The sequence below is a fragment of the Hetaerina americana genome, unplaced genomic scaffold (assembly GCF_022747635.1).
Source record: "Hetaerina americana unplaced genomic scaffold, ioHetAmer1.1.p SCAF_10, whole genome shotgun sequence".
NCBI lineage: Eukaryota > Metazoa > Arthropoda > Insecta > Odonata > Calopterygidae > Hetaerina > Hetaerina americana.
In genome coordinates this window covers 72,942,459-72,964,366 of record NW_027286070.1, presented here as the reverse complement: position 1 = coordinate 72,964,366, position 21,908 = coordinate 72,942,459, and the positions used below count along the sequence as shown (strand labels likewise).

General features: G+C 39.2%; 1 protein-coding gene across 1 annotated transcript in view; it reads right to left on the bottom strand.

Moving 5' to 3' along the window:
* Positions 1-21,908, bottom strand: part of fusl (transmembrane protein fuseless) — an 81,703-nt gene that overhangs the window by 33,416 nt on the left and 26,379 nt on the right. The window contains exon 2 of the mRNA XM_071598860.1: positions 2,173-2,415. Within this exon, the coding sequence (XP_071454961.1) occupies positions 2,173-2,415 (243 nt within the window). The remainder of the gene's footprint in view (positions 1-2,172; positions 2,416-21,908) is intronic.

The window sequence follows — 21,908 nt, the reverse complement described above, 5'->3', positions numbered from 1 at the left end:
TTATTGAACGTGAGAATTACTTTCCAATTTTTATACATTTTTGTAGTTGGGTGGAGGGATAGTTAAAGACTGGACATTTAGTGAACAAATGTAGGAACCAAACATACATATAACTATAGGAGCCCTCGAAACCTAAAATTGAGATTTCATGATATTTTGCTTTTCCTCACTGTCCGTTTTTTTCTTACCGTAGTTTTTTAAGATGTTTTTATATTCAAAGGAACAAAATGGACTGTACTTTCAGCTTTCTACATTTACTCCACGGTATTTAATTTGGCTCTACCTAATAGGGAAGGTAGAGATGAAAATCGTAGGATGCAAGACTTATAAAGAAATTGTTCCAATAAAAAACAATCACTGGTTGTTTATTGATCCTTTTCACAGTCCTAATGGATGAAATACCGAAGGCATATTATTGGCAATTTCATTAGAGCGGATATAAAATGACTTTCCTTCATTGTTTTGTATTTTCTTATAAGATTGAACGTGTTCTTCCTCCTTTCTAGTATGTCACCGGTCTAGTATGCCAAACTTTTTTTACATGTTTATGTTTCCACGTTAGAGATACATTGCAGCAACGGATTTTGTTCAGCCATTTTTATCCCAATTGTAGTGACCTTTGCAGGTAATTTAACGTCTACCAACCTTATTTGAAACCAGTGATTTGTGAGCAGCGAAGATGCCTCGAGAATGACATTTGTTTTGTTACCGTTTCTGTCTTGCTTTGGGAAAGCTCCAGCACAATCCACTGCATTCAAGTTAGATCACGTCAGGTTCCTTACACGAAAATCCTCCCCGATTATGTTCACGGGAATGCATGCCCGTAAATGGGCGAATAGGACCTTCCAATTACCGTTATGATTGCCCTTTCGATCCACATCCAACTCAACCCGCCGCGAGTTTTGTTAGAGACGCAATTGCATTTGAGAAGACTTCAACATCTAAGGTCACCCAATATTTTCTATGAGAAACGTTTTAAGAACTTAAAATGGGGTCGTTTAACATACAAGACGAGTTTGATGATCCGTTTTATCCACCTGGGTGTTTTAACACATCCATCGAAATTCATTGCCAATTGATTGAGACCTAATGGCGTTGTGGAGGCGTGCAAAATGCGCTTCCGTGGGCGCGGCAGTTTCAATGAAGGCGAATGTCGGCGTGCCAGCGAACCCTTGAGAAGCCTCGGTCACGAACCGGCCGGTTTTTCCTGTGGGAAAAAGAGATCTCTACTGAAGCGTTCTCGGCGACCACGGTGTCGACGTTGTGAAAAATGTTCACGTTGAAAGAAGGCTGCGGAGAAATAACAGAAGTTTCAACTTTCTGCTTCAAGTAGTTTGCCAGGAAAAAATTGGAAGATATTAGAACTTCAGCGCTCCTCGTATTTAGCCTTGGAGCGATGGATTTATTGAAGTGCTACGTCCCATATCCATAAGGTATTATTAGTCTCTATGTATATTCATAATCTATTTCGTAAAATTAAACCATAATCAAGGAAATGTTAAAAATTGACATGTATGAACTGCCGTGGATATTTGTAATTTTTTAAAACAGACTTAACGCTCAACTAAAATTACATTAATTATATACGTTGAGACATTTGCAATCACGAAAGACGTTTCCTTCAAACATTATTCACAGAATGTTGGAATAAAAAGTAATCGTAGGTGTACTCATTCGAAAGTGTATTCATTGAAAAAGTTAACTAATGCTTACATTCATCTTTATAAGAGGTGAAAAGGAATTCACAATTATGAGTTGTAAAACATTTTCATCAATCCCAATGTCCAGGTAAGTGCGAACTCGATAAATTGTGCCCTTGAATCCGTAAGTCTGTGCGAGCAATATCGTTGTTTTGCGGTTTGGATCGCAATTTAATTACGATCTTCAAGAATGCCAATCACGCGTTTCCCACTCAGCATCACTAGGCATTGTACGTGACCTTGAGCTCACATCAATAGTAAATGATATGAAACACAAACCACACGAAACTTGAGCCAACATAACCACTTGAAATATTACCGGAAATTGCGTACAAATTACCTCAGTTTCGCAAATTTAAGGGCGATTCATAACCGCCCACCGTCTTACAGGGTCCATCCTTGACCTCTGATTTAATGAGTCGGAACTAGTGTCCCGGCTCTGACAACTTAAAAAGATCTCGCTTTCACTGACCAGGGACCCCCAGGCCGACCACTCGGGCTTCTCTGGGAAGAGCAGCCGGTCCAGAAGGTACCAGGCGCCACGCCACACCACCACCACCAGGGTGCCGATCACTACCACACTGATGATGCAGTCGACCCCGTACCTCAGGGCGTACCAGGAGGCTCTGCCGGCCCTGGCGAAGAGGGATCGGCGGTGTTGACGGTAAGGGGCTTCCGAGTCTTTTGTCTCGATTTGCCGGCATCCATTTTCTGCCTTGAGTAAAGAGAGAAAGAGAGATTGAGAAGCGTTTCGAGCGAAGATGAATACTTTAGGAATTCAAGATCATTTATGAATAAGATACGAAATACATTTATTGGATTGTGTATTACTTTCTACATCTACATCTACTTAATACCCCGCAAGCCGCTGCAAGGGCGCGTGGCGGGGGGTGTTAGGACACCACCCGTAGTTTAGAAAAGAAAAAGAAAAAAAAACCGCATGCAATAACCACAAAATCATATATCCACAAAAAAAAACATGGCATGCATTCATGCATGAACACTCACACCCCACACACATGCAAACACTCAATCTACATCTTACATACACATGCACCTGAAAGTATACCTAACAGCTTTGCAGTGTTTAACTTTGCTCCGAATTGTAAATTCAATGTTTTCAATATTTCTAAAGTGACTTAGGTTTTTTACTATTATGATTTCTGATTGTTCGGGGAAAGAATGAGCATCCGCTCCCGTAACTCAACGAATCAATCTCGCTGTTCCTAATTCCATGCCTAACTTAACTATCCTAACGTACTTAACTTATGCCTATTGTGGGGTGAAAACTAAGGGTTCGTTATGATTAAGGGCTGTTTCCTGCTATTCCTTCTTCCTAAACTGCAGCCCCCTATGTCACTGCTCTCTCTCTCTCTCTTCGCCTGCCGTCACGTATTTCCACCGATTCCACCAATAGAAAGATTTTGAAAGCCAGCAGACAAAGCTATATGTCAAAATGACAAAAACTTATGCCACACTCGGCAGCACTAATGAAACAGTTTGACATAGGTAGGTGGTCCCTAATTAATGTGGGAAGTTTCAGCATTCCTAGGGTAAATGTACCTTAAGATGATGGTCTTTTCAATGGGAAAGACGAATCGTTTAAAGATTGCAAACTCCACTAGAAGGTAGGAACTGGTTATTTGAGCTTTCAGCCAAATTCGGCGATAGTCATTGTTTATTTACCGTAAAGAAACCGGTGATCGGCCTTCGGTGAAATCAAGGTCTCCGGAGACTTCAACGCTAGTGCGTAGCTAGGGGTCAATCAAGAAGAACCATTAGGGACCAGTGACGTTGATCGGATGGTTTTATTTGCTTTTAGAAATATAAGAAGGAAATATTGAGGCACTCCCATGAAGAAACTACCAAAAGACTAAGGCATTTAATAGTTGCTAACTCTATACAAGTCTGGAATTTTGGCAAAAAGAATAAGATAATGTCCAGAGGAAATCTGCTAGATTCGTTAAAAATTGTTATGATAAGAACACAAGTGTGACAGGTCTCTTAGGGGATTTAGGCTGGGAACCACTTGAAGTGCGGAGAGAACAAGCGAGACTTAGACTTTTAGAAAGGTTCACAACAAACGAGTTTAGCTATGACACTGAAGGAATTATAATGGCCCCACACTACTTAGGTAGATCAGACCACAAAGATAAACTAAGGGAGATAGATTCCACGACAGATAGGTACAAATACTCATTCTTTCCCCGAACAATCAGAAATCATAATAGTAAGAAACCGAAGTCACTTTAGAAATATTGAAAACATTGAATTTACAAGTCGGAGCAAAGTTAAACACTGCAAAGCTCTTAGGTATACTTTCAGGTGCATGTGTATGTAAGATGTAGATTGAGTGTTTGCATGTGTGTGGGGTGTGAGTGTTCATGCATGAATGTATGCCATGTTTTTTTTGTGGATATATGATTTTGTGGTTATTGCATGCGGTTTTTTTTTCTTTTTCTTTTCTAAATTACGGGTGGTGTCCTAACACCCCCCGCCACACGCCCTTGCGGCGGCTTGCGGGGTATTGAGTAGATGTAGATGTAGATGCGAATGCAGATCATAGTTATCACTAATGAAGTGCAATGTCAGATTCAAAAGAATAAGATAAGATTGACGGCAGAGAAAATGGGGTGGAGAAGTATTAAATGGAGCGATAATGAAGGAGTGTCATCAGGCCATTAAGAAAAATAGGATTATGTCCCAAAAGAGGAATAAAAAATTGCAAACAAGGCAACAGAAACCCTAAATAGGAAAAAACAAGGCAACCATGGATTACAGACGTAACGAATAGGAATATAGAAGAGAGAAATACATCAAAGAATATGAACCTAGAGTTAGGTAGAAACATAAAAAAGAATTTAATAATAAACTGAGGCGGAAAACTAAGACGACGAAGAAGTGTGGTGAAATAAGTATTGCGGAGGAATGGGAAGTTTACAATGGAAGGGTGAACTTGGTGTGTCCTACAGAAAGGTGATAGCACTCTAAGGAAATAAGAAGGAAAATCCGAGCAAATGAACCAAGATGGTTCAGAAAAATTACTAATTGAACCAGAACAGATCTGAGATCGTTGAAAAATGTATGAGAGAACTATGCTGTGAGAACATTTGGCCACCACCTTAGATGTAGAAAGAGACTATGACGCAGAGGAGGATAGCTAAGGTCTAGACATATGAGCACTTGATGGCGAGACAAAAAGGAAATTGCAGGAAAATAAGGGAGTAGGGCTGGATGATATTCTTCAAAACTACTTGAAGCTTTAGAAAAACATGAAAGGAAGTAATGCTATGAAATAATTTGTGGCATTTTAGTGAGAGGAATTTGGCCGGAAGATTTCGTCAAATCGGGGTTACTTACTATTCCAGAAGAGGGAAAGACAAGGACATGCTAGAGCAATAGAATAGTAAGTTTGACTTCACGCGGAGCTAAAGTGGTTGTCCACAGAATCACCAATAAGAGGATAGAGGGCATAGTAAATTAAGGGCATGGCAAACTTAGGCGATGATCAGTTTGGGTTTAGGAAGGGGAGAGGTACGCGTGATGCCATTGCAGTAATGAGATTATTAATCGAGAGGAATATAGAATACAATCAGGAAGTATTTGCCTGTTTCGTAGATTTCTAAAAAGCATTTGATAGAGGGAATTGGGAAAAAATAATGAGTATATTGAAGAAAATAGGAATAGATTGGAGGGAAAGGAGGCTAATCCGCAACCTGTACATGTCTCAGACTGCTCAGGTGCGGGTGGGAAACGGGGAGTCAGGATGGGCAGTGTTAGGAAGGGGTGTAAGGCAGGGTTGCCCATTATCACCGTTGCTGTTCAACCTGTATGCAGAGGAAATGATCAAAGAGGCATGGGAAGAGCTCGAGGTAGGAATGAAAGTGGGCGGGGAATTCGTAAAATCAGTTAGGTTTGCTGATGACCAAGCCTTAGTTTGTCAGTCAGCCAAGGGGCTGCAAGCATTGCTGAGTGAATTGGAAATTCAGTGCGACAGGTATGGGATGAGAATCAATATTAATAAAACAAAGGTTATGCGATTTTCTAGAAAGAAAAAGGCCAAGCTTAACATTAAAATAGGAGGGCAAAAACTAGAGCAGGTAGAACAGTTTACGTATCTCGGTAGTGTTTTGGACCAACACGGTCAAAGTAGTAGGGACGTAAGGAGAAGAGTTGCGCTAGGCAAAGAGGCTTTCACAAGGAGGAGGGAGTTGATGAGAGGGACGTTGAGTAAGGATGTTAAGAAAAGATTCGTAAAAACTTTGATATGGAGCGTAGCTATGAACGCCGAGGAAACGAGATCATTGAAGCAGGAGTATGAACGTAGACTGTAGGCTCTTGAAATGTGGGCGTGGAGAAGGTAGAGAAGGTGAAATGGACCAAAATGAACACAAACGAGGAAGTACTAGGTATGGTGGGCGAGGAGATAGGCTTTTTGGGAGAAATCATGAGGAGGTAGGAAAAATGGATGGAAGGCACTATCAAGGGAATGCTGAATACTGTGAGGAGAGGAGATAATGTTGGACAAACAAGGAAGGAGCAGGAATAAGACAGGGGTGTTGCACGGAATGACAGGATGAAGAAAGCATGCCGAAATGAAGAGGGGCTTGTTGTAGTGTTGGTTGTCTGGTTGCGTTGTGTCGGAGAGGTGAGGAAATACATCGCTGTGCAATTGAATAGGCTTGTCTATTCGAAATCTACTTTCACCGTAAAATACGAATAGTAATAATAAGGGGGAAAATGGAACAGGGCAAGATGTAAACTCACTGAAGACCATTTCAATGGAACATTTAATATTAAATTTTACGATGCCTATCTGAATTTTTTCTCCTCAAAGGACTGAAAGACGAAACATACCGCAGCCACAGCTTCGTCTAAAGGGAAAACCAAAAGCTTTTTCAGATCAAGATAAAGTTATAGCAAATGAACAAGTCTTTACTTTTGTAGCTTTCCTTTTAAAAAAGAAAATCTAATGCAGTTGCACTTACGAGTGCAATCATTTTGTGTATCCAATCGATGAGTAATGAGCACTCATAAGATAAGCCGAAGGTCGCGGATTTGAATCATGCTTCGCGCGTAGCTATCGCGCTATTATGTACCACCAGTAGTCTTCTATTTGACAAGTGATATTTAACTACTACTACTCTCTTCTCAGCATATATTGCGTTATTACGCGATGACATATGTAATTGCCTCCTTAAGAGTTTCTTAAGTCCTAGGCTGTACTTGGTAAACCTCAGCTTTGAGATTTCCCCAAAGAAAAAAAATCACATGGGCTCAAATCCTGGGGCCATGGACCATCCTCTAGTAAAGAGATCAGGCGGTCTGGAAATTGTTCTTGCAGGATTTGGCGTGAACGACGGGCCGTATGAGCCGTGGCGCCATCCTGTTGAAACCAAAAGGCTCTTGTGTCATATTCCTCGCCATACTCTCCCATTTTGGGGAGTAAAGAGTTCTCCAGCATCTCACAAGAGCGCACAAAGTTCGCAATAACAGTTGAACCTCGATATTCAAAAAAGTAAGGCACAATAATGCCTATGGAGGACACAGCGCACCAAACTGTCACTTTGGGGCTATGGAGAGGCCTTGGGCGAAGTTCGCGAGGGTTGTCAGTCACCCAGTAACGAAATTTTCCCTATTTACTGAGGCGGAGAGCCAGACCACAGAATAGTGTTAAGGGGGAGGTTAAGATTTTATTTACAGATTAAGAGGTTAAGATTGGCTTTCAAGCATCTGTAAGTTTCACTCAGTCTTCTTAACTCAACATCTTGTTCTCGAACAACCAACATCTTGTAGGTCTGGGTGTAAAATTCGCCTTGCCGTTCTGGGCGATATTCCATGAGCAGCAGTGTAGTATGTTTCCCCTCACAGCGCGATGGAGACTATTCATTGGACGATGCCTCACTGCCACGATGCTTTCAGGTGTCTGCACACTTTAAGGTCTCCCAGTTGGTTCTCTATTAAGTGTGGATCCTGTCGCCCGTACCCTAGTAATCCATTTCCTAATGGTTTTAGCATCAGGAACCCTGTCATGACGAGTCAAACCAAACCGCCTATGAAAGCCCTCTGCGTTTCCACCACACTATCGTTGTTTTTAAAGAACGTTTCTAAGACAAAGCATCGATGCTCACCAGACCAATGCATGGTAATTAGTAAAAATGGTGTTTTTTCCACCAGCTAACGCTACTACTCCAGCCCTGCTAATTTATCTGTACGCTCAGTGATTATTTTTTAAACTAGGGAGTTCATTCTGCTCCACCCTGTAGTTTTTAATTGCTTGAAGTCGCTCCTTTCTCCCTTCAAGGTACTTAGTCAATCTTTTTTCGGGGCCTAGACGCTTCTGAAACGCTCACCTGCGGTTGTATCGCTGGAATAGTTTTCCTTTCGTCCGTGGGTCGGCCGAATAGACAGCGGCGAGAGCCTCCGTGGAATGGCTCAACTAACCCCTACGTGAACTCTAGCTAACATAGCCATAGGCATGACACAGTCATGTCAAATCGCTTGCACTCATTACCTGGCTCCAAACATTCCATAAATATAAACCACTAATCATTTGACACGCAGAATGATAACTGCTTGTTTAGTTGCAGTAAAACATTACGCTATTATCCAACTCTTTGGCCCATTAAAATCCTTTCTTTTAGCTCCACGAAGAGTAAGTTACTAGCGATGTCATATCAATAAGTTTCGAATGAGCAGTCAATTTCTCAAAAGTAGTCGGATAATCACTCACTCACAAGTGTCAAGGCCTGGAGTCAACACCACGATTATCATTGGTTGCTTTTTCTCTTCTCCGAAAATATTTTCAACGGTTTTCAACGAATGATATTGGCCGCTATCAAACAACTTCAAAACTTCTTGGGTTTTAAAACTGCAAAATTGTGCTAAAAGGTACGAATAATATTTTGCACTAACTACGAGGTTCGAAGAGGGAACAATTTTTGCAGCCTGAGAAATTATCCTCAATTAATTTTGTTCAGTAATTAGGCCTGAGAGATCAATTTGCTTGAAGTGCGTGGAGGATGAATTCCTTTTCTTGACCGTACATTAAAGTATCGTTAGCCACGGTTCATGTACTTCTGATCGGGAACAATGTTTCCGATTCCCAATGAACAATTCCCAATGAACAATAAAAGGCCTCAGAATCTTTCCCAAAGGTGCACTATGCGGGCTTGACTCTTTTGGTGACCAGTTGGGAAAAAGTTCAAAAACGTTTGGGGAGCGTCGCTTTAGCACGTGATATGCTATTTAATTCTTTCTATGTATGCTAAACGCCCCAAAAAAATAAACAATTGACTTGATTAAGTTATCAGCAAAAAATAAAACCAGAATTTTAATTACCTAACGGAATATTACCGATCAATTACCGCTAATTATGTTTGAACTCGTAATTTCGCGTTTGAACGCACATCAAAGGACGTGCGTCCAAACGCGACATGAGTGAGTGCATGAGTCTGTAAAAACATGTTGTGAACATAATAATCCGCCCAGGTGATTTTTTATTCAAATAAACATATTTGATACAGTTAGATATGTTGTCCCATATTCCATTGTACCTCATCTCCCATTTCTTGAATAAAAAGAGATTCCGATGTTATTTTAACTTAATCTTATAATTTCCATATATTTATGACATTATTTAAATATATTTTGAAATCTTTGAAACAAGAATGTATTAAATAATTCATTTGATCAACATGCACAAATCTATATGATGCATTTTAGTTTCAAATTTCTTGCATCTACCTTAAATAACTCTTTCTGCATTTCCCGCAGTTCTTTGAGCTATTGATTATGTTTTAATGTTTGGTCGTTCAGGTGAATTAATTGTCGCACCAATGAAGTGTTCAAATTCACAATAATAAACGTGAATTAAAGTGAAACTACACGCTTTATTACTTCTTGAAATTCCCATTTAGCAAACAGACAAGAGACTATTTACGATTGAATGGCAAATATGCGGGTACTTGAAACATTACCCAATCTTATTTATTTAATTTGATGTCGATTGAACTTTCACGAGAAGTTCTTCCTTTCTCCATTCGTCGATTGCGAAATGAGTTAAGTTCTCCAGGTCTAACACACGAAGAAAGAATCAAAGAATTTGCGTTTGCACGGGGAAGAATTCAATTATTGTGCCGAATAGTTTCGCTACACTGTGTTCTATGCACCATCTGGACTGGTTACAGTGTAGAGCCGATGCTTTTCGGCACCATAATAAATTCTTCCCTGTGCAAACGTAAAGTTTTTGATCCTTTCTTCGTGCGCTACAAATGGATTAACACTATCGTTCTAAGTATCGTTCTCAACAATCTCTCAAGTTCCCCACGCATGTTTTGAATACCTTAACTTGTTGATGAAATTAAAATTAACAAGTATTCACTCTCTAACTATTTTTAATTTGTTTCTGTGGTAAATTAAGAAAATGACAATTTTACTTGATCTACTACGCAGTTAATGTAACAATGTCTCTTAGGAGGAGAATTCAATCCCGGTTTATTTTTATAATCACCTCCTCCAATCAGCCACCTGAATTTTTTTTTAATGTAACCATGAGAAAATTACGCGTAGTGCTAATTGTTGGAACTAAGATTTAGCACCTGCGAATAGCTAACTGCGAATAGATGGACACGATGCTCATCTCACATATCCAGCGAATACGCGCATCTTCCGTATAAAAACCTGTTTCCTAGAGGTGTACGTATAAACAGGGCCTTAATGCCGTAACAAATATCTTCCTTTCACTGAATCATATTCAATGATACAGGTTGATGCTAACGCCTATGCCACTTGCGTTATCTTGCCACTGATGAATTAGTACACGACTCTTTTTTTATGTCGCCAAGCTGCTCGGGAATAAATTAAGTTTGGCGAGTGATACGTCGAGGAATGGCCGTGACCCGCAGTCGAAGCGATGAATGCAAGGTTAGATCTCGAGGGGGTGATATAACAACTTCTCATTGGCAACTATTTCCTTGAATCACTTTTTACCTTTGGGTGCTCTGCGATGACACCCGATGCTATCATAAATAAAGGCATACGTTTGTGTAATTCTCTTCCCATATATCCAATTTTATAACTTTTCCTAACCTAATAGTGGAACGGAATTAGTTCGTCTTTTAAACATTTAAAAGGCTGATTATTCTTCAGAATAATACTTTTCATTACACTTGTACATGGGTGAGCAGAACCAACGGATTGCGATAGACTAACTTCTGAGAACGCAATCATCTACACCTGAATTTCATTCCAAGAAAGATTCCAGACTCTGACCTTCCCTTGAATATGTAAACAGAAATATTATAAATGAGTGTAATTTCAGAATTTATAGGTTGTGAAATTATACTTGTTAATTTTAATTCCACCAACATGAGGATGGACGTTTACCAAGTTAAGACTTCTATACTCAACTTACCTTTAATAGATTCATTCACGGTTTCTGAACATTTAAACCCAAGTCATCATTATCAATTTGTATGGAATTATGATCGCTTCTTCATTGAATCTGAGATATCTTCTCGATGTAATAAAAGGGTACATAAGAACTTCAAGGAGAAAAATTATTGTCCCAGAATTCCTCCCGCAATGATAGCAACAGGAGCTTATGAGTGGGTGCGCGAAATTCTTGAGACATTTACGATTGCAATATGTCATTCAAGGTGAGGGCCAGATGAATCATAAATTTGGGTTAGCAAAATCATGGAGCGAGGAAGTTATGAGAACTCGTAAGTGTACGAATTGGAAATACAGACTCCCCCTTGGAGTTTTCGGGGAAAGAATTAAAAAATTGTTAAACCATATCCAGTTAGATGTGGATTGTTTTATTTTTTAAAACATAGTTTAAAAAAACAATAGTACATTAATGAAGTTGGGGTCGATGAAGATGACAGACGTTTATCAAATAGTATTCTGTTGATTAGACTTAAATTTTCTATCTTGTTCTTATCGCAAATTTATTTTTGTTTTGAGAGAATAGTACATGGTAAAGTCATTGCATCTTAAGCGAATAATTTTTCGAGATCATCGTGAAATCTTTAAGCATAGTGGATCTAATTGCATTAATATTGCATGGAGTATTTTGATGGACTATTAAGTGGAGTTCTCGATGCTAACATGATGTTATCATGCCCACTAAATAAGGTATAATACATAATTATCAATAGGGAATGAAACAGAGGAACCCCAAAATGGTGTACATATTCAGTGGCTTTTATAAAAATATACTTGAATGCTGAATTAGGATAACAAAAAGTCGTTAATAAACAAATGAATAGCTGCCATTAGCATGCAAATAAAGTTACTTTAGCCATCAACTATTGGAAAACATAGTCATATTCATATGTGCGTGTGCGTGTGCCCATTCATTGCTGGTTTAAAATACTAATTTTTTTAAAAAGAAAAGGTGTTTGGGTGTTTCTTGCCGTAGCAGATTCAGATTAGGCTGTATTTATCTTCAATACTTTGTTGATCAGCTTTTGTCATAAATTATTACCAGTCATTTGTTTTTTCCGTTTTTTTGCTTTTTTTAGCACTCTCAATCTGGACCAAAACGCTCGTGTCAACTCAGTTTAACAGTCATTTGAATTCCAGAAGTTGTCTCTAGCCAAAAACGAAACTAGACTGCAAAAGAATTTTTCTGTTATAACCGGTAATTTTTTTCGGAAGTAATTCTGTTCATGTTCTTGTTTTTTTTTAACCTAATTTCATTTTTGAAGGCCCAATTCTCAAAGCTAAAAAGCAATACGAGTCCTATAATATCTTTTGGAAACGCTATAAAAAACAAGTTGTTCCACATGTACCCTGAGACTCATACTGGACATGCGTGTCAGCAATAACGCCACTAAAAGTTTATATTTGATCGAAGTATGACAGTGTTGCAAATTGACTTATAGATCTGAGTAATACACCACAATTATTTCGAATAAAAGATATTAAAATTGCGTCAGATCACGTGATAAATGATGTTAAAACGTTAATGAGTTTTGTTTTCTGATGGAATCATTGAATTGTTCCGGCACTGTTTCAATTTTTGTTATGTTGCTTGACGCACCTTTTCCAGGAGATCCCGATATCGAATTTACATCAATACTTAGGTTGCACGCGTAGGTTTGTATTTGGTGTCCTTGCGCATTGAAAACTAGTTCAACGTCCACTCGTCTCCTCATCTCAGGATCCGTATCCCAACCAATGTTTCTTCAAAGTGGCTCTTCACCATAATTCCGGTCACACGCGGCACGAGCACGTGTCGCTGGCGAGACAACTCCATCGTACAATCGCTGCCTCCTCACGCAATCGATCAACAATCTCGGAATATGGCACGCAATGGCGCGGAATGCAATTCCCACAGGGAATATCTAAAATTTCGAACTATAATTATATCCTTTCTAAAAGCTTTAAGTGTATTTTAATATATTTCGGACTATAATAATTATTTTTTAAGGTAATCTACCGGTTAAGGTAGGTTTTTGGATGGAAACAACTACCAAACAAATATTTTATTACTCCTAACAAAACACAAAATCCATCATCCTACTCTACATCAGGTCCCTCTTCATCTCTGAGTACTTTCTTCCTCCCTTCATCCCGTCCAACATCCCTATCCTGTTCCTTCCCTTTCCTCTTTTGCCCAACATTCTCCCCTCTATTACAGTTTTCAGCATCCCACTGCCGGTCAACACCCCCTTCATCCACTTTTCCTGCCTCCACAGGATTTCTCCCAACAAACCCCTCTCTTCGCCCACCATACCAAGTACTTCCTCATTTGTTTTCTTCTCTGTCCATTTCACCTTCTCCACACCCACATTTCAAAAGCCTCCAATCTACGTCTATCCTCCTGCTTCAATGACCACGTTTCCGCGCCGTACATAGCTACGCTCCATATCAAAGTTTTTACGAGTCTTTTCTTAACATCCTTACTCAAAGTCCCTGTCATCAACTCCCTTCTTCTTGTGAAAGCCTCTTTGCCTAGCACAACTCTTCTCCTTACGTCCCTACTACTTTGACCGTGTTGGTCCAAGACACTACCAAGATACGTACACTGTTCTACCTGCTCTAGTTTTTGCCCTCCTATTTTAATGTTAAGCTTGGGCTTTTTCTTTCAAGAAAACCGCATAACCTTTGTTTTATTAATATTGTATCCTTTCTAAAAGCTTTCAGTGTATTTTAATATAGCCTCCCTCCAAATGAGTTCGTAACTAAAATTTAAAAACACTTTTAACTTCAAGTCATTCGTAAGGTTAGTAGATTTGAAACAACCCTCTCTCTCTCTTCTCTCCCCCCCCCCTAACCCGCATCATATGCTGTATCTAAAGCCCAATGCTTGGTAATCGCGATGCTTTTGTACGTGGTAGGTTTTACGTGCAATTTTTATCATTATTTTAGTTGTTGTTTTCTTCGGAGTTATGAGCTTTGAAAAGCACCCGTAATCTTTAACCACTTAGATACAGTTCTTTCGCCCTAGCCTGGACAACGGAGAAACATAAGTTTTACGGGATACGAGTAAGCCACACGTTATTATCAGTGGATGATTTTGGTTCTGACGAGTTTTGTTAACGACTTCGGCTCCGTAGTCACTAGTAAGATACGTTTATTTGCCGACGGTGCAGGGGTTTACCGTGATATCCGTGATCCTGAGGACAAGGCAGCTTTGTCAGATGACCTTAATGCTATAGGTCCAACCCTGGTGCGGCACTTGCCAATTAGAATTATTCTTTAAAAAGTGCGTAGTAATACATTTTTGGAAAAAGAGCAATTCCCTCTAGAATGCCAAATGCATCAGAACACCAATGTAGAAAATGCAGACTCGATTTAATAGTTGGGCGTTACCCTGACAAAGCTAACAAAAAATTAGGATTTATTAGAAGAGCACCTGGTAAATGTGATCAAAAGGTCAGAGAGAAATGTTATCTGTCGTTGGTTAGGCCTCATTTAGAATATGCTGCAAGTACTCGTACTATATGGGATCCTCGCGAAGTTGGATTGATTGCCTAATTGGATCGCGTGCAGCGTAGAGGAACTAGATTTGTAAAACGCTGTTACGATAAACTCAGTAGCGTATTCAAAATATTGTGGAGGTTAAATTATCGATCGAGGCTCTTCCATAAATTGGAAGGGAGTCTCGTCAGCAGTGGTGTTGAAAATGTATTACAGAGAATTCCCTGTGGAATGGAATTGCTTCATGCTAAATGATAGGTGGTTTTTGGGAATTCTGCTGTTCTCTCTGGCGAATGAGTTTCGCTGAACCATTGAGGCTCCCTTCTACTATTATCTGCCCCCCCCCACCGCCCTGGTGCGTGAATTTTACATTCCACAGGGGTTAGAATTATTAGGTGAGTCCTACATTATATATTTGCATATAAAAAAACCATAAACACAGTAATCAACCCGAAGGTCAGTTTGGTAGGTGATGGTAGAGTTCACCCAGTACTAAGCCCGATACAGCGTGTGAAATTCACACACCAGCAGGGTAGGGGGGCCAGTTCCTTTCCCTGTGCCGGTTATGGTTTCCCAGGAAAGCCTGGTACCCGAAAATTCACATAGCTTAAGTGGAGCTGCGGGTGCGCAGAGAGGCTTGCCCGGGAATCGAACCCGGGACACTCTGGTCAGCAGTCCATCTCTCTACCCCCTGGACTACCGCGAACCAATTTCATATGTAAGTATGTAAATATATACACACATGAGTACATATAAATATATATATATATATATATATATATATATATATATATACTGTTAGGACTGATAGAACGTTATAAGGGGACCGTTTTTAAGGGTTTAAATTGCCGCGTTCAGGAAAGGTGCAGAAACCTTGAACATTTGAAACTACTTGAATACGACTATACTATAATGGGAATGCTTCGTGCTAAAAGATAGGTAAGGTTTTGGGAATTCCGCTGTCCTCTCTTGTGAATGTGTTACGCTGAACCATTGAGGCTCTACTCTATTCTTATCATCACAAAACCCGAAAACAGTGAGAAAGTCTATTAAAACGATTGGCAATCAATCATACGGGTGATTCATAATGTTCACAAGGTCAAAACAAGTGCGGATTTTGTATTTATTTGACCCATCCAATGCGTACTCTCCGCGGAATTTGATTGAGAGGAGCGCTCAGCATCACCTTGAGTATTGATCCCGAGAAGGTGACCCTCAAAGATAACGCATTTCATTTCGGCCTGCTGCTCTTTGTAATTTGGAGAGGCCTTCAGGTGTAATTACCATGGCAGCTTAAGCCATGTCATGTGTCAAGTGAAGGCTCTCCTTCTTGACATCCTCAGTTATGCGTACGCTTACGACTATGGCTATTATGCCTTGATCATTCTGTTCTCTTAACCTGCTTAATTACCCACCTATCCTAAATGATGCAAGGAGCATCCTACAAACTCCATGCGCAATAACTGCTATGCATTGCACAACTTTTAATGCCCCCGTCTCGCTTCATGATTAGTGAGTGAAGTATCAAAGCAGATCTATCTGCTATCCTGGCGCTGTAAATTTCATGGAAGTCATTTCGAGTCAAATTGAGATCTTTGTGTGTAAGGAGTTAATGGGGTGCTTTTATGGAGACATGATTCCTCACCTGACCGAGGGAAGTTCGGTTAATGAAAGTCGGGTGATGGGGGCATTTTCTACCCCTCTGCATTAAGTATCGCCAATTCTCAGGCGATGCTGTATGTTGTTCCCGCGGCCATTGGTCGTCCTTATTTTTTTCCTCCTCCGTCGGAATAGTTCAATAAATGATATATTCCTTCCGTCAGAGTGAGTTGGAAAGTGTTCTTACTGATGTGTACACGAAGAAAATAGTCCTTAAACTTTTTGCCGAGGGCTATTAGAAATAAAAAGTTAAATTAAATCAAAACGTATGCTCAATAAGTATATTATTAAGAGACAGCTTTGATATAAAGGGGTGCTTAATGATAGGCATTCTTTGCTCTTACTTGAGTTCTTAAGAGTGTCCGAGTGAAATAAAATCAAAGAATAATATGCCTTCCAGCCTGTTGAGAGACTCGAAATAGGCGTGGGGTTTACCCAGGACACGACTTAAGATGTGATGATGTTGGAGTAGCAGTGCGCAAGGAGAAGCGATTGAAAGCGGCGAAAAAGCAGCGGAAATCATGGCCAAGGGTGATGGATACTCCTCGGACGGGGCTTGGAAAAGAGCCCCGGCAACCTGCCAACCAAAGTGCAGCGACCGGCCGAGCCTGAACAAAAGTGGGAACGAATTGCAGCCGTATACCCTCAATCTGAAGACGCTAGCAGGCGAAACTGGAGTGCGCCAGAGGGCAAAACCACGGCGAACACGGTGAAGAGGAATGCAGATCTCAACAAATTTGTAATGTGCTATTAATACTCCAGAGGGTACTCCATCAGACCTGATGATGATGTAGTAACATTGAAACCGGTCGCATTAAACTTTATTTTTGTGGAAAATTTCTATTTTTAATTAATCATGATATTCCACCATATCACGCCTGAAACGTCTCTTTTTAGAAGAGTACAAGGTAAATGTGATCAAAAGGTCAAAGAGAAATGTTATCTGTCGTTGGTTAGGCCACATTAAGAATATGCTGCTAGTATTAATGGGATCCTCACAAAGTTGGATAAATTGCCGAATAGGATCTCGAACAGCGTAGAGGAACTAGATTTGTAAAAAGTTGTTTTGATAAAATTAGTAACGTATCCAAAAAATTAGCGGAGCTTGGCTGGGAAACACTCGCGGAGCGAAGGTTAAATTACAGATTGAAGCTTTTGCAGGCGTGTAAATTGGAAGGAGGTCTCTTTAGCAGTGATGTTGAAAATGCATTATTACCTCAATCGTACTGCGGTAGGAGAGATCATGCCAGTACAATTAGAGAGATTAAGTGCAGAACAGATAGATTTAAGTTGTCATTTTTTCCACGAAAAATAAGGAATTATAATAACGTTGTTCGATCGCGGTTGGGTCATGTTCGGGTAAAATTATTCTGATGTATATTCACCCCCTGCCACACACCCCGGTGGTGGCTTGCAGGGTATGAATAATTAATAATAAAAAATAATTATAATAAATTTAAATTTAAAAAACCGCCCTGAAACCCTTTGCATATTCTTTCTTATTATTCTAATATGTTTTTAGTTTCCATTCAAGATCCAGCTGAGCACTCTAGTTCATACGTTTAAACGCCGTCCGTACTAACCACAAACATTTTTGAACTTTAGGTGTATCCGTCCAGAAAAGAAAGTGTATACATTTGGGCGAGATGAATATCGAAAATGAAACTGCTGCTTTCCTGTCAAGGCAGTAGATGTGTATACTATCCAGTGGAAAAACTGCTTCTGCTGACGATGCCGAGCCCCGAGTGTCAGTTGTTGGAGACTGCAGGTGAAAGAAACGTGCGTAGAATGCACGAGTGAATTTCGTAAAAGGACATGATAATACTTGTATGCGAACGAGCCCGTTGGATAAGAGAAAATAAGTTGACAGGCACTAGAAGCCAATTTATGTTATAATATGTTAAATCATAGTATCGAAGGCAACTTATTCCCTAATGTTAGCATTTATTTGAAATAAATTATATTGAGTGGGGAGCTAATTTAACCTGGGATTCTCATCATATATGTTTATGAGAGGTGCTGTTTGTCTTTATAGCGTCACTTAGGCGCTGAAAAACATTGAATTTCAAATCAGTCAGTGTTGAATACATTATACATATGAGATATCACTATAGAGCTGGTAAAAAATATTGGAAGGGAGATTAAACAAGCTGTGAGGACTTATTTCCTACATTTTCTCCGTGGATGAGAAAAAAGTACTTTAGAAAACCATTTCGCGTTAAGGAAATCAAAGTCAGCCGTGGAGAATCCAAGATAAAGGAATGCGAGTGAGGCCACTTGCTTCCGTTATTATCAGCATTTATTTCATCAAGGAAGGCAATGAAATTAAAGCTAAAGTTGGAAGAGTTCGTTTCAATACAAGATAATTGCAAATCAATCTTTTTAGGCCGTAATGCTTTATTGATAGAAAATTAAGGACATCTGAAGACGATGACTATTAATTACGCAAATTTTCGGAGAGAGGGGACCTTAAAGATAAGCAAAATATGAGCGCATAATATGGTGAAGGGCAGAGAGTCCGAAGGCAACTTGAAAATAAAAATGTGCAAATAAAACCGAAGGAAAGGAAAAGTTTTTCCTGTCGAAAATTAGTGTTATCAGTGGTGAAGAGAAACTGCAATAAATATCAGAATGGCACGAGTCCTGGAAAATTTCTTAAAGGAGAAAAAATACGCATGATGCAGACCTAAAATATAGAAATTAGAAAAAAACAAATAAACTCGACGCTATCAGGCTTGACTTCGTGGAAATTCATTCTCGAATGAAAATAGAATGCTATGCATTTTCCACAATACCTTTTTATTATTTGATACCAATAATTTCAACTCATAGGCGTCATCTTCAGGTACCAATGGATCACGCCTATGCATTGAAACTAGTTTTACCTGATAAAAAAAAGGTTTTGTGTAAAATTCATAGTATTCCCTTTAAAAAAAATAGACATTCATACTGAGTTCAACGATCTCCGGATGATAGACAGGAATGTGGCGGGAAAATGACATTGGACACAATAGGAATGAAAATGAGGTGAACACGGAAAAGACAAGTTATGAAACGGATCAAGTGATTTCAGAAAAATGTTCTACAAAGAGTTGGAGATAAAATTGGATGTAAAACAGCTGCAAAGGCAGGGAGGTAAACTTACTAGGAATATGTCGAGGCATGGCACTTCACTGGATGTACTTACAGGAGTGAAATTGAAAGAGGACTACAGGAGAAGCCTCTGGAATGGATTCATGAAACGGGCAATGGTGAAACAGTGACGAGATTAGGAGATGAGAGATTGATAATAATCCAACTTAAGTAAGTAAATCTAAACATTTATTAATCTATTGTAATACTTTATAACACATTTCTTCCTCGTTTCTCTCAAACATGGTTTACCACCTATGGATTTCCACAATTACGTCTGTTGGGAATCCTTTCATTTAGGATATTAAGTAAGAATTAATACAGGAGACAGACACGTGCGGACATTCTTATACTGAGTATATTGACAGAGTCAAGGGAATCGACCTCGCCACGTTTGTCTAGGGGTACGGCTGAATGATCCTATTTGACCTTAATTATCGGCTGTAAGTGTCAAGTTGATGTATAACGGCTGGATAGTTCTTAAGGCAGGTTGGCATTTGATAGCTGTTCCGCAATTATATAGCCAATAGATTTACTTGGAGTGAACGAACAATTTTATTCTGAAGGTGCAATTATTAAAGTAAGCTTTGATCATTGAAAGTATCTTTCAAGCCTTAAAGGTACATACTGTACAATCCCGTTTTACTGAATTCATGTCATAAAAATCTGAAGAAAGAGTTAATGATCACATGGATTGATGCGTGGTAGAAGCGTATAATTGATCCTTTAGGCGTGGAAATTCGTTAAGTGGACGTGTAAAATCCTTTAACAGAAGCGTTGAAAGTCGCAGTGTACGGAGGCTCATACGAAAACACTTAAAAAGTTTTAAATTCCTTTGAGAAAGGTTTCCTCTTCCCTTCCTTTCTTTGACCCATTATATTTTGAAAAAGAATTGCTAACCCTATTCCCAAATTAATTTCGTATAATTTTCTATGCATGAATTACACTTTATGAATCAATCAACAGGGGTTTAGTTCCGATTGTTGACAATGAAAATATTAAGTTGTCTCCGGATTATTTTCCCAATTAGAGCAAGAATTAGTCTTAACATATACAGTTACTTATTACTTGTGAACTGCTGAATAAAATTTCTATCCCAACATGTATTTATAAAATTTGTCATAAATTATGATTGAAATATTTCAATCGACTCGCAGAATATTATTATCGAGAAAGATAACTTTAATGCTCAACATTTTCTGGAACAATTTTGCACTTTGAAGCAGTGTTAAATTTTTCGCTGTACATGTCTTTACGTGATCCATGTTCATGAGTCATAATTTCAAATGACATGTCATTGGCACAGCGTGTGTGTACATTTTTCCGTGACGTTCAAATGTGTCACTTCGGGAGGTTGGTGAACATGGTGAATCCCCATTGCCGACTGTTCCCTTATAAGGCGTCGCGGCGCCCCGTAAGATGATGGTGGCAGAATTGATACGAATCATATTTCAACGAGTTCTTGAAAATATAACCCATTGTAAAACCTTCTTTACCATCAAAGAAGAATGCTAATTGCTTCAATAATACAATCATTTTGAATCACCTTCGCTCCGTCACAATTCATCTTTCAATGTCGCTTTGCTTTCCAAAGCAATTGAGAAAATGGCTGACTATTAGATTGCATCCAACTTCATTCGTACCTATTACATGATGTTTGCAATCATCATTCGGTGTCGACATGCTCTTAAGACTGTCCAAGACTATAAATGAAGGAGAAAATAGTTCAGAGTTTACTAGACGATCAACGCTCATTCGAGATTTCGTCAAGTTATATAGATACGTCCCTGGCTCGTATGTACACGAATTTAGACGTTGGCTCCAAGGATGAAATCTGTACAGGGTAAATGCAATAAAAAGGAAAGAATAACTAAAATCGACTTGTTGGTCTCTCTACTTATGTATGTATTCCCAATGAATTAAATGTGATTTTCGGGATTCGACTTTATATCTCGTCTAAAAGCTGTTTATATCCAACATACTGTGTCTAAAATTCACAGGGCACAGGCTTGTATAGATTTTTTTGTTTTCAAGCGGCTGTACGACACAGTGTACGACTATTAAATTACAAAACTTTAAGATTTGTGGAGGTGCCCAAATATGTATATACAGATGCATTTACTTGCTTAGAAAACAAGTGGTTCAATTTTAAAGTTTGTAATGTTACATCTATCTATATTCTCAAGATTCTTCCATAATGGTAAAACTGCGGAAAACTTTTGGCAATGAGAGAACCTCAATATTTCAGTCCCAGAAAGCGGAGAGTGATTAAATTCCTGGTGTGGATGATTTTCGTCTGAGAAAATCGCGCTCATGTTGAAGCTTTATATGATGGATGCGCTCATATGGATGAGGGAACAAATTCTAAATCCCTTCATCATCGTCATACCAGCGGTTTAAACGAGCCGCAAAGGTAATTTATATCGGCGTCCAAGTCACGCCTGCGTAATTGCTCAAAGATCTCGCCTCTACCTCCAGTCTAAT